At 41.7% G+C, this 13,467-nt stretch overlaps 1 protein-coding gene across 4 annotated transcripts in view; it reads right to left on the bottom strand.

Annotated features, from left to right (window-relative positions):
• The window catches only part of Col4a4 (collagen type IV alpha 4 chain), a 113,464-nt gene that overhangs the window by 92,483 nt on the left and 7,514 nt on the right, over nt 1–13,467 (bottom strand). For 2 of the 4 annotated variants that reach the window (XM_031368170.1, XM_031368173.1), the window contains 2 exons: nt 6,633–6,801; nt 5,054–5,096 (listed from right to left, as the gene is read on the bottom strand). In XM_031368170.1, the coding sequence (XP_031224030.1) occupies nt 5,054–5,096; nt 6,633–6,679 (90 nt within the window). In that variant the 5' untranslated portion in view covers nt 6,680–6,801. Of the gene's footprint in view, nt 1–5,053; nt 5,097–6,632; nt 6,802–12,707; nt 12,829–13,467 lie in introns of those variants that run through there. The other 2 variants (XM_031368171.1, XM_031368172.1) reach the window with 2 other exon arrangements.

The raw sequence follows: 13,467 nt of genomic DNA on the forward strand, positions 1-13,467 counted from the left end.
CTTCTTCTTCTTCTTCTTCTTCTTCCTCTTCACATACTTCTCAGAGCCTTTAAAATACTGATATGGAGGTATTAATATTTTCCAAGATCACTTGCAAGGTGAAGGTCCATCTGTGCTATTGCTGAGGTACAGATGCAAGTTGTATATGAGGAAACAATCTTGGCATTGTGTTGTAGGGAAGCTTTAAGTGGTTGGGACAAGCATGTACTGTATGCACACAATATATGCATGCACACACACACACACGCACACACACACACACGCCTCACACAAGAAAGTTCCTGCCCTTTGTGAGACAAAGCACCCTGTCATCTATAACATCTCCACATCTCCATAGCCAGAGCCATCAGCCACCTCAATACCAACTATGGACCAAGAATTCCTGCTTCCACATGTAGATGCTCTACAAAAACCAGCCACCTTCAAGCATTTACTTTCATTCACCCACTAAGGCTATGGTTCCGATGGGAAAGAGGAGTTAGATATTAGAGCTACTAGCAGAAATAAGATTACCAAGAATGCTACAGAAATAAGCTTTGTCGATTCCAACCTTGCCTATTTGTATAATTGAGGCCATGAACATAAATTAATGTGAAGTGAAAGAAATAGAGAAGTGGTCCCTATATAACCACAGCATTCAAGAGGTGGAGGCAAGGGGATCAGAGCAAGTTCAAGACCAACGTAGAATACATGATGCCTTGTCAAAAAATTAAAAAAAGCCGGGCGGTGGTGGCGCACACCTTTAGTCCCAGCACTTGGGAGGCAGAGGCAGGTGGATTTCTGAGTTCGAGGCCAGCCTGGTCTCCAGAGTGAGTTCCAGGACAGCCAGGGCTACACAGAGAAACCCTGTCTCAAAAAACCAAAAAAAAATAAATAAATAAATAAAAAAAGAAGGAAGGAATAAAGGAAAGAAGGGAAGAGAGAGAGAGAGAGAGAGAGAGAGAGAGAAAGGGAGAGAGAGAGAGGGAGAGAGACTAAGTCAACAGTTGTGATCCTGGTGAAAGACTGGTAAGTATGTATAGTACAATGTTAATATGTATAGTACATTTAAATATATTCATAAGCACACACAAACACATGCGTGTGTCCATTAATGTCAGTGAGGGTGGGAAAAGACAAAGAGTCTACTTAAAAGTTTGTTTTTTATTCACTCAGCCTAAATTCCCTTTAAGGGGCAGCATGGTGATTTGAATGAAAATGGCCCCCATAGGCTCATAGGGAATAGCATTATTTGAAAGGATTAGGACTTGTGACCTTGTTGGAGGAAGTGTCTCAGATACTCAAGCCAAGCCCAGTGTCATTCTCTTCCTGCTGCCTGCCAATCCTGATGTAGTATTCTCAACTACTTCTCCAGCACCATGTCTGCCTGCATACCACTATGCTTCCCACCTTGACGATAATGAACTGAACCTTTGAAACTGTAAGGCAGCCCCAATTAAATGTTTTCCTTCATAAGAGTTGTTGTGGTCATGGTGTCTCTTCACAGCAATAGAACACTAAGACAGGCAGGAACATTTTTCAGGCAGAATCAAAGGGAAAATATCCTTAAACATTAAATGAAAAATACATCCTTTAGAAGCAAAAGGTGTATTAAAAGTTTTGAAGAATTTGAGGGCTTAAAGGGCTAAGCTATAGCTCAATCTGTAAAGTGTCTACCATGTGGGTATGAGTATTTGATTTCTTGAGTGCTCTGTCAACCACAAACAAGGTTGGGCACAGCACTGCATGTCTGTAATCCCAGTGCTGAACAGAAAAAGACAGGAGAACCCCTAGGGGTTGCTGGCCAGGTGGTATGGCTAAATTGGTGAGTTCCACATTCATGGGAAACTCTGTCTCAATTAATGGTGGAGAGCAATAGAAAAACACGTTCAATGTTGATGTCTGACCTCCCTATACAATTGTTAGAACACATGAGACACACCACATAAGCCACGCATAAATGAGTTTGAAATTTATGACGTATATGACTCTTGACTTTTGATTAACATTGTTTTCTGTGAATGAAGAAGTTCGAAATCCTGAAACATTAAGAGTTAAATGGTCAGGCTTGGTTGGGACAGTGGGTAAGCACAGTAGTAGTATTTGGATTCATTTAAGGTCAGAATTCATTACTGTACTCAGTGAAATACTAAAATAGCGATGGCAAAAATGGAGTCAGTAGATTAGATGCCTTGATAATAAAGACAGGGTGTCTATGTGATAGTGCTTATTTTTGCCAAGCATCACTAAGATGTGTGTGGCAGGATTATATTTCAGGAGTCATTTTAAAACAGATTAGCAGATTCTAAGAAAGAAACATTCATTGACACATGAAATGGGGTTGTGAGCTCATAAAGGAAGAGTATGCACTTGATAAAGACACACAGAATGAGGAAATATGGAGTTTGACATCCAGACACCTGGTAAAGTTGCAACTTATCATGGTACAGGCTCACAACCCCATCATTGCAGAGACAGAGAGGCTAGCAGATCCCCAGGGCTCATGAGGCAGCCTGCTTAGCCTACTTGGTACATGAGAGATCCTGCCTGTAAAACAAATAGAAAGAGGCAGAGGATGCCTAAAGACCAACATCTGAGTTTGTTTACTGGCCTCCTTACTCAGCAAACACGTATGTTAATGTGAATATACATGGGTTTGCACAAATACACACACACAGAGGGGGGAGGAAGGGGAAGGGAGAGAGAGGAAGAGGGAGAAGGAGAGAGAGAAGGAGAGGGAGAGGAAAAGAGATCTCCTGCAAAGCCATTGAAAGGACAAGGACAATACCATTTAAACGTGCATAGTCTAAATCACATTGGCTGGGAAAACACCATCCTCAACTCACTGGGAACACACCTGCACTCACACACTCACTGGGAAAACACCTTCCTCAACTCACTGGGAACACACCTGCATTCATAATCTCACTAGGAACACACCTACACTCACACACTCACTGGGAACACACCTGTACTCCTAATCTCACTAGGAACACACACTCACTGGGAACACACCTGCACTCAAACACTCACTGGGAACACACCTGCACTCAAACACTCACTGGGAAAACACCATCCTCAACTCACTGGGAACACACCTACACTCACACACTCACTGGGAAAACACCATCTTCAACTCACTGGGAACACACCTGCACTCACACACTCACTGGGAACACACCTGCACTCACACACTCACTGGGAACACACCTACACTCACACACTCAATGGAAATATACCTACACTCACACACTCACTGGGAACACACACTCACACACTCACTGGGAACACACACTCACACACTCACTGGGAACACACCTACACTCACACACTCAATGGAAACTCAACTGTACTCACACACTCACTGGGAACATCCTACACTCACACTCAATGGGAACTCAATTGTACTCACACACTCACTGGGAACACACCCATACTCAAGCCTACTTATCTTTCTCCAAAGGTTAAACCAGGAGAAGCCACACCCTTCTTTACCTCAGATGTCATAAGACACATGCTTATCACATAGAAAGTTAAAGAAGGTAAAACATGAACTTCTATGAAGTTAACTCTGTCGTGTATCTGTCTCCAGATACAAAACTAAGTGATACAGATACAAAACCAAAACATCCAATTTGTATAAAAAGAATAATAGCAGTCGCTTTCTCTTTTTGTCCTGGTCTCAAGTTCCTTACCCTGAGGAGATCCAACTCTTTAGATTGGTATCAAAGTATTAATACACTCACCCACATGTACCCACACTGTTGGTGATTTGGGGTTGTTTCATTGATACTGGTGGTATGCTGCCTATACCTGACCATTTTCACCTAATTACTGTGTTCACGTTCATTCTGACAGGCTCCTCACAGCTGTCCAGCTCATACAATTATCAGAGCTGGTGCATCCACTCCCTACTGATGAATACTTAGGTTATTCCTTTCCTTAGCTGCTGAACACCATCCTGCGATTAATCTTCCTGTGCATTCATCTTTGTCCATGCCAGAATAAAAACATGTGACCGGTTTTTAAAATAATGCATTCCAAAAGGACTGTACTTTTAAAGTCTTGGTAGATAATGCAAATTGCCTTCTATAGGTAGTGTGTCTATTCATACGTCCCTCTTGAACCCCAGTTATCATATGGCTACTCCTTGTGTGAAAATTCTCAAATCTCTCTGCAGCACAAGCTGATGGGAGCATCCAAGATTGAGTTCTCTTTGGTTCCAGAATCGTGGTCGCTCACATGGATGCAAAAGCAAGAGCAGTGAATTTTAGGATGATGCAGACTTTTATAATAGAAAAGTAAATGAGTAGAATACAAAAACAAGCTTGGAAAAATCAGGGAAGATTAACCAGAAAAATGCGCTCAAGTGAGCATCGTAAGGGGGCGTTCTCTAATGAATGTGAACCACAATGGACAAATCTTATTCTCCCTGCTTAACTTGAGACAGGCACGGATGCTTAGCTGAGTTAAAGAATAAGGGACTTGGGAGAGACAAGAAGCAAGGGCTTCTCATTCCTTGACCCAGGTAGTAAAACAAGAGTAGACATCATTTTTTTTTTTGTTTGTTTCAGTTACTTTCCAAAGGTCTCTGATAATCAAGGGACTTGGGTTGGGTCACTCAGTCATTCCAGAAGCCTTCAGCCTAAAATGGCAGGCAGCCCTGAACAGGGCACCTTTCAAACTTTTGAGATTGGATTCATAATTTAGATTCTTCCTTGAAGGAGCAGAAGAAAGAAGGCTTATTACAAGGGTCCAGACTGAATCTTACATTTCTTGGTTTAATCGTGAAATGTCTCAACTGCTTCTTTTCTGTTCCAAGCAAAAAGAATTTAAGGAAGGGCTGTGGTTGTTGTGAGATAAAGACCTCCCCAACACCCAAGCAACTCTATAAGCAGCTTAGATTGCAAGGATATAAAAGTGGCTCAGGTTGTGCTTTATTTGAGGACATGAAGGCTGAGCCCCAGAGAATGACTAATTTAAACATTCTTTTTTTAAAAAAAACATACACTGCAATAACTTATATATACAACAACATGAATTTTCTATATACAGAATGAATTAATATACTTACCCCATATTCACATTGTATAATAAAGAGGATAAATATTAGTGACCTGTGGAAAAGGCAAAAATATAGACTAAGTGTTTGCCTTAATGGGAGACAACCTAGACAGAGTAACAGTACTAACTCTTGAAGGCTGACTCTCCATTCTGACTGCTACCACCTGACACAGTCAATGGCATCCTCTCTCTGGCTGCCACTATCACCTCTCCTCCATCAGTCAAGGAAGGTATATTGAAGGCCTTCCGAACAGACATACTGAAGGCCATGGTGCAGGAAACTTTAAGGGCACCAAGGGTGGCATTGAGGCTTGAAGGGAAAGATGAGTGAAGAGAGAAGAAATGACTCTCCATGAAAGCAAGCAGAAAAGAAGAAGAAGGCAGCTGTGGTCAGGAGCACACCTGAGGTAAGTGACATCCAGGGTGTCACTTAGTGGAACCAATGCAAGAAAGAGTGGTAGCTGGCAACCTGCCTGCGTGGGAGGAATGGATCAGGGTGTGGGAGGATAGTATACAATCATGAGGGAGGAGCAAGGTGGTCTACAGCCTGAATCCACCTTAGGGCTTTGCTATAAGCAAATTTTAACAGAGTAGGGGTGCAATCAAGAGAGTTCAAGCAAATGTTTGTTGGTACATCTCTCCATCAAAGGTCTTCAGCGAATACCGTCTCATCCGGTTCTTGAGCACCTGTGGTGAGGTGGTGCTCCTGGTCATACATCTCCATCCCTCGCCCTACCCTCAGTGGTAGGAGAACAGAAACTGGACCTTGGACTTGGTTTTATGTGCAGCCTTTTCCTCCTTTGGAATCATATGTTAAGTGAGCCTTCTTTCTCTACACTGTAGTCTTTTCTCTTGGGGACATAGAAATAGCATAAACAGTGGCAAAACATTGTGCCCCTGAAAAAGACTAGAAGCTGAAGAATCGTATTGGTCGACACCAAGGTATTTGGGGGCTATGTTCCTGAACACAGAGAGTCTAATTCTTGCCTTCCCCAGATTTTAGAATTGTCCATGTCCCTTGACTCACAGTCTCTTCCACCTTCAAAACTAGTGTTCTCTGGCCTCTGCTTGTTTAGTGACATCTCCTTCACTAATGCCAGCTTCCTTCCCCTCCCCCTCCCTTTTCATGTTTAAGGATATCTGTGATGACATTGGGTCCACCTAGCTTGTCAAGATCCCCCACTACCATCTCAAGATCATCTGATTGACATCCTGGATTCCATTTCCAACTGTAAATTCTTTTTCTCATGTAAATAACATACTAACAAAGATTAGAATGTAGACATCTTTGAGATCATTCATCCACCCTTTGCATTTGTGAAAGGGCTTCGATCTCATTTCACTAGTTTAGGAATTCTGAAATTCTGGGCATTTAATGCTTCTGCTATTCCAATCTAGTAATTAAGATAGCAGAGATGGGATGGGGAGAGGGGAGGAGCATTGTTATTTGTACAGAACAGCTTCACATTTGGTCAGATGTGAGTGCATTATGGAAAAGATGTTGGTATGTAACAGTCAGGAAAGGTCCCATATGGCAGCACATAAATACATATCTTCCATAAAGACATATATACACCAAGGATACTCACCAGGGGGTTGTGATGAAGGGCCCGGTCCATCTGAAAAAGCACCTCATGAAGACTTTGAGTACTGGTGCCCTCGAGGGATGACCTCTATGCCCAAAATACTCCTCCAGCCTTCTCCTCTCTTCCAGAAGACTTTCATGGACAGTTGGGAGTCAGTGTCCTGTGTTAGAATCTGCATGTGTGAAACATAAAAGTCAAATTAATGCTTTTATGACAGCAGTATGCCATAAAATTGAGAATGGCTTCTGTTATTCTTCCCTGACGGAAACATTTTCTAAACAACACCAATGGCTGTTAACATAGCAATCTTTTCTTGGTACTTGTTATGCTGCATAATCATCCTTAGAAATGAAAAATATCCTACTAAAGGCAAGAGGGTATGATGGGAAGGGACAGGACATAGAAAGGAAGAACAAGGTGTGGTCAGGGTTGAGGATGGGGCCTGGGTAAAATGCCATAAAGAAACCTGTGACTTTGTAGCTATCTTAGGAAGAAGTTTTTCCTTTATTTTTATTTTACAGGTATGGGTGTTTTGCCTACATATGAAAAACTGGGGAGTACAGGGTTACTGTGGGGATGACAACAATGTTCTGGAATTAGAGAGTGGACATGGTGTACGTCATGGCTGCATCTGGGACTTCTCAATTACACACTTTAAAAGAGTTAAAATGGTGAACTTTGCTTTTTGAATTTTATTTGTAAACAAGAGAAAATTTATTTTTAAATTTGACCTGAAAAACTATTTACTTTGATCTAAAGTCTCTTTGGCACGAAGACTGGTGATGTCTCAAATTTAAAAGTTTGTTTCCTCTGAGCCCCTGCCCTTATGGGAACTGGCAGAGAGAAGGAGACGAGTTGTGTCCAATATTATAAGCTATTTTTAAATTTCTGCAGAAAAGCTAGGCAGATGAATTCAACAGTGTGTTAACTATAGACCAGTTTTTCTGGTGAGTGGTGGGACCACCTTCTGTGATTCTTTCAAAACCAAGTACAGATAAACACAGTTAAGGAGAACAGACCAATTGTTTTCATCCCCAAACTGATAACTTTAATTAGTTTCTCATTTAAAGTTACATTCTAGAAACAAGTCTCAATAAAACGGATTACTATTTTGGAGAGAAAGTGCAGATTTATTTGAATCACTTAAACTATACTCAATATTGTTGAGTATATAGTTTAGTTTTCAAAATGGAAAATTGTCCAAAGTTATGGAAATTTGGAGATATGTATATTTTAGTTAAAAATAATTGATGCAGTTTACCTCCATACTCATGTAGGCATTCTGTGAAGAAGTTTTCACAGAGGAACACTACTAAACTGTAGAAGAAGGATGCCTGACTATTGTCCTAACATCTGGAGTTTGACTACTGTCCTAATAAACATCTGGAGTTTCTCAATATACTTGGATGGATGATTTTTCAGAGACTTCAAAATAAAACTGTTAGAGCACCATTTTAGAAATACCCAGTGTGTCACCACACCACCACTGACAGCTAAAAATGTTGTAGAAATACTCATTAATAGAAATTTATAATTCTCAGTGATTATTATGAAATAGTATTTACATAGTATCCATTTCATATATATTCTACTCTTTGTGTGTGCAGCTGCACATATGAGTGCATGTGAAGGTCATAGGTCAAACTCTTATTGATCCTCAGGTGCCATGTACCTTGCTCCTTGAGAAAGGGTCTAGCATTCACCTTGAGTTCACCAAGTAGCCTTGACTGGCTGGTGAGCCATAGGGATATCTGGGATGACCTGGGGATGGAAGTGACCTAGTTTTATTTTTGCTGTTGTGACAAAATATCTTGGCAAAATAACTTCAGGGTTTATTAAGCTTATAATTCCAGATTATGATTCATCACTACAGAAAAGTCCCAGAGACAGGACAACTGGTCACACCACATCTGCAGTCAAGAGCAAAGAGAATAAACACATCCATGCTTTCTGCTTGCTCTCTTGAAGCTTCTCCTTGTCTTATACAGTTCAAGATTCTCTGTGTAGGAAATGGTGTAGCCCACAGTGGGCCAGATCTTCCTATCAACAATTAATAATAAAGATAACCTCCCCCAGACATGTACACAGGACAACGAGATGTAGGCAATTCCTCAAATGAAATCTTAGTATTTGGTGATCCTAGGTTGATTCAAGTTGAAGGTTAAAACTAATTATCACAGAGAGTATGTGTTTTTCTTGAAAAGTATAAGAAGGAAAATATTTTAAAGGAGAGGTGAGAATCTTGATCAAAGACAGAACTCCGTACATGTCACGGCTGAAAATCTAGACATTGATTCTTTTTTTTTTTTTATTTTCTGTAAAATGAGTTATATAAGTCTAAAGCAATTTTTGCTTTCCCGGGATATGTGTGCCTCAGGGTGAAGACCTGTTCTAAATGAGCTGCCAAAGCAGGTAGAAGGTGTGTGTAGCAGGAACAGATCATGGGTGCATAGATACATATGTGTGCATCTCTGCAGTCCACGGGCCAGGCACACAAAGACGGTCTGTCTTTATGGTGGTGACTTGGGTAGTAGCAGAACCTTGACATCACTGTCTTCTTGACACTGTCAATAGCAATGTGCACATCCCCTGTGCATGAGACATGACCATGTATGTTATGTGCAATCTATGAGGAATCTCTCTTTTGCAATGACCAGTGTTAAGCACGTTAAGGTGATTGTTTTGGTCCAGCTTCCAAGTACATATAAATTGACACTATTTCTCATAATAACCACCCTCTAACATAACATCGTACATCAATGGCTGATATTATGTGGAATTAGACAGTATATTTCTGTTTGAGTATATCACTGCTACAAACATAACTTGAATAGCCTCAAATGCTAGAGCACTATAGTATATGCAAATAATACTAGGTGACCCTCTACACAGGCGGATTCCGCCGAAGTTTCGTATCTTCTGAAGGAAGTGCTTTGCCACTGTTGACTGAAAAGAGGAACGAACATTCTTCATGGTAGCATCAGAGTTCCACCTTCATCTAGCCTTGTGAGGGTGTGGCCAAGTTTTCTATCATCTGATTCCACCACCTCAGCTCTGTGGAAAGAGTCACAATGAGTCCTGGATTCAAGGCAACCCAACTAAAAGCATGCCTCTATGACAGAGAACTCAGACTCTGAGCTCGTGCCGGACGGTAGTGGTGCACGCCTTTAGTCCCAGCACTTGGGAGGCAGAGGCAGGTGGATTTCTGAGTTTGAGACCAGTCTGGTCTACAGAGTGAGTTCCAGGACAGCCAGGGCTACACAGAGAAACCCTGTCTTGAAGAAAAACAAAACAAAACAAAACAAAAAAACAGACTCTGAGCTCGGGATAGTACAAAGAGAGACTCTATGGAGAGCAGAAATAAACACACTGAGAAAAAAAGATGCAGGAGGAGAAAGATGCATCAAGAGATGCCCAGGTGAAGAGTAACCTTAAATTCAGAGGAAAGCAAATACGCTAAGTAGTCACAAAAAGCAGCTGTCATAGAGTCAATCTGCTGACAGAATGCAAGATGCCCCACTCCTTCCTGTGGTTTCTATGATGGAGCGAATGGACCTGTGCAGACCAAGTGGCTGGGAGCCCTCTCCTTCCTGTGGGTTCTGAGGGTGGTTCACTCTCACAGGAAACTCACTTGTCCTCCAAGAGAGGGGATGCATCGCAGCACTTCAATGCTTTTCCAAGCATCTGCTCACTGGAGACCTCGCTTAGGTCTCCAGGCTCTTTCCCCCAGCATACAAACAGAAGTCCTTTCTAGCACATGTGACTGGCAAATGCCACCTTGTTACTGTCTAATTCCTTGTAATTATTAACCACACTTCATTTATTTTGAAAGGACAATTTGTGGTTTCCAGTTCCCCCTGGGATGGCTTACATATCTCTGTTCAATTTTTTCCAAATGCTTCAATCTTGCTTGGGAACAAGATCCAAGATCTTCCAGATTTCCATGAGTCCTATCATGGGAAATTTGTTTTCTCTGCAATGGGCTCTTGTGTTGAAATACACCCTGCTGTGTTCTCATCCATGTGGGATAGTGGCCAAGGTAGGGGACCAGATAAGAGACTGAAACTTGGACTTCTCTATTCACAAAATACTTATAGATGTTTATGTCTTTTTCTCCACTACAGCCACTAAATCTGTGAGTTCTGTTAAATGCCCAGGTTTTGTGTTTCTGTGAAAATTTTTCCTACTTACTCAATGAGTACATATTCTTTCAACACTATACATGATCAGAAGGTTCTTTCCCATGATAAATCGTTCTGATTGTATAGACAATTATCTTGCATACTTTTCTTTTTCCAAATTCCATAGAATTTTCCATGCTTGAGCTTTCATTTTTAAAGGATATGTGAGGGACATTGAAGAGGTGGCTCAGTGGTTAAGGGCACTGAATGCTTTTCCAGAGTATTGGAGCCCAACTTTGAAAGGCCACATGGTGACTCACAACCATCTGCATGGCATAGGGAGACTGAGATATGCATTTCTATAATCCCAAAACTTTGTATATGGAAACAGGCAAACCAAAAGTTCAAAGTCCATCTCGATGGCATGGTGATTTCAAAGACAGTCTGGGATACATAAAATCCTGTAACATAGATAGATGATAGACAGACAGACAGACAGACAGGCAGATTGGTGATAGATGGATGGCTGATAGGTGGATGGATGCATATATGGATGGATGGATGAATGGGTGGATAGATGGATAGATTTAACTGCTTTCCAATATACAAGCTAATTACTTGTTCCTGATTTCATTTTAAAAAAACAAAACAAAAAACCAACCAAACAAAAAACCAAACAGGGCTGACAAGATGGCCCAGTGGCTAATGACATTTACTACCAAGCCTAATGGCCTGAGTTTAATCTGAGAACCAATGTGTTGGAAGGAGAGAACTGAGTTCCCAAAAACTGTTCTCTGATCTCCATAGGCATGCAAAAGCACTGCTCTACACATGCACATGTACATGCACACATATATACACAATAAATAAAAAGTAATAATTTTCTTAGATTCCAATTGGTTTTCACCAGTACATTTGAAAACATGGAAGTAGTGCACGTTAACGAGGAACTATGTGATGCACACACGCACATACACTGTATGATTTTTAAATCGAGGAAAACTCAATTTTGTCAAACCTATTCTCATATATCATTTCTTATGTTGAAGGTGTACAAAATGCATTGTTGTAACGTTTCTAAACATACAGGGTATGGCTGTCTCCTGTCACTCGGAACTTCTCACTCTTGTCTCATAGGACCTACTACCCACTGACCAGCCACTTCCCATCGTCCCATTCTCTCGACTTTCCCAACCCCTACCTTTTTTGAATGTCTGTAAAATCCACTTCTTTCAGATTCCATACATGAGTGAGGTGGAGTATGGTGTGAGTGTTTCTGTCAGGCTTATTTTGCTTAATATACTGAGCTCCATCCAGTTCCATTGATTTCATTTACTTAAGCTGATTCTACTCCAAGAACACACACACACACACACACACACACACAAACACACACACACACTCATGCACGCACACACACACACAAACACACACACACACACACACACACACACACACCAGGTTTATTTGAGTTCTTTAGCAAAAAACCAGTTGACCTCATTCCACACACGATTTTTCATGCGGGTCATGCATCTGTGTGGTCCAAAGACCCTTGGAATGTGGCTGCAGCTTCATGTTCTCTGAGAGGGGAAAACTTGACAAGTCCTCAAGTACATTCTTGAGAACTACTCTACATTCCTGTTGGAACAGAATGCCCCTGGCCTAGAGCCAGCCCACCCCACCTCTCCTACCCGGTAGACCTGGTTGGAGTGTATAAATGCTGCAGTCCTCAGATGACACTGGAAGTTGGGTCTGGCAAGCCAGAGCCGAGTGCACCCTATCTCAGCTCACCCACTATTCTGGCAACACAGGCTTCTATTATCATTTCCTTTGTGAGGTCTCCTCCCAATATCAACAGAAAACTTGACAGTAACCACAATAATGTCACATCTAAGAACAACATGATACATGTTTTAAAAATGCAGGGCTAACCTTCAAAATCACACTGGCCTCCTACCTCCAAGTCCAGGGTGGCATCTTAGATCCTAATGCCCTCAGATGTGTTGCTGTGAGTGCTAGACTCCAGATTCCCCTTGTCTATGAGTTTTCTCCCTGGCCATGGCAATTCCTTTATCTCAGCTTCCTGGACCTTTTAGGCTTCTGAGCTCTCTGCCTTTGGAATGAGCTTCTGGCAATAACATCAGCTGATCCTTTGGGCAGGGCTATCCCTCTGGGCAGTGGAAAGCTGACTTCCCAAGTGGAAAGCCTCCATGGTTCCTAGGTAGAGGAAGTCTGCTTCCCTGCATGCCAGCTGACCGTGCATTCAACTAGTCAGGGGCTGAGCGTTATAAAGGCTGGGGTTCAGATGGGCATTACTATCACACGGTCAATTATGTTATGTAATCAAAACGTTCAGTTAGTGTAGCCCTATGCAAGTCTGTAATTCCTTTGAGTTCAGGATTTCTCAGTATGGAAAATTAATATCTGAGGAGCCAAAATGAGTCTGAATCAGTCAGTGTCCAGGGCAGCGCCTGGCTCAGTAACTTTCCCCTCACTCCCCTTCCTAATTTCCCCCCTTCCTAATCAGTAATAAAGATCAAACACACACACACACACATACACACACACACTCCCTCACTCCCCTTCCTAATTTTTCCCCTTCCTAAATAGTAATAGAGACCAAACACACACACATACACACACAAACACACACACAAACACACACACACACACACACACTCCCTCACTCCCCTTCCTAATTTTTCCCCTTTCCTAAA

This window comes from Mastomys coucha, unplaced genomic scaffold (assembly GCF_008632895.1).
Source record: "Mastomys coucha isolate ucsf_1 unplaced genomic scaffold, UCSF_Mcou_1 pScaffold14, whole genome shotgun sequence".
In the NCBI taxonomy this organism is placed as follows: domain Eukaryota; kingdom Metazoa; phylum Chordata; class Mammalia; order Rodentia; family Muridae; genus Mastomys; species Mastomys coucha.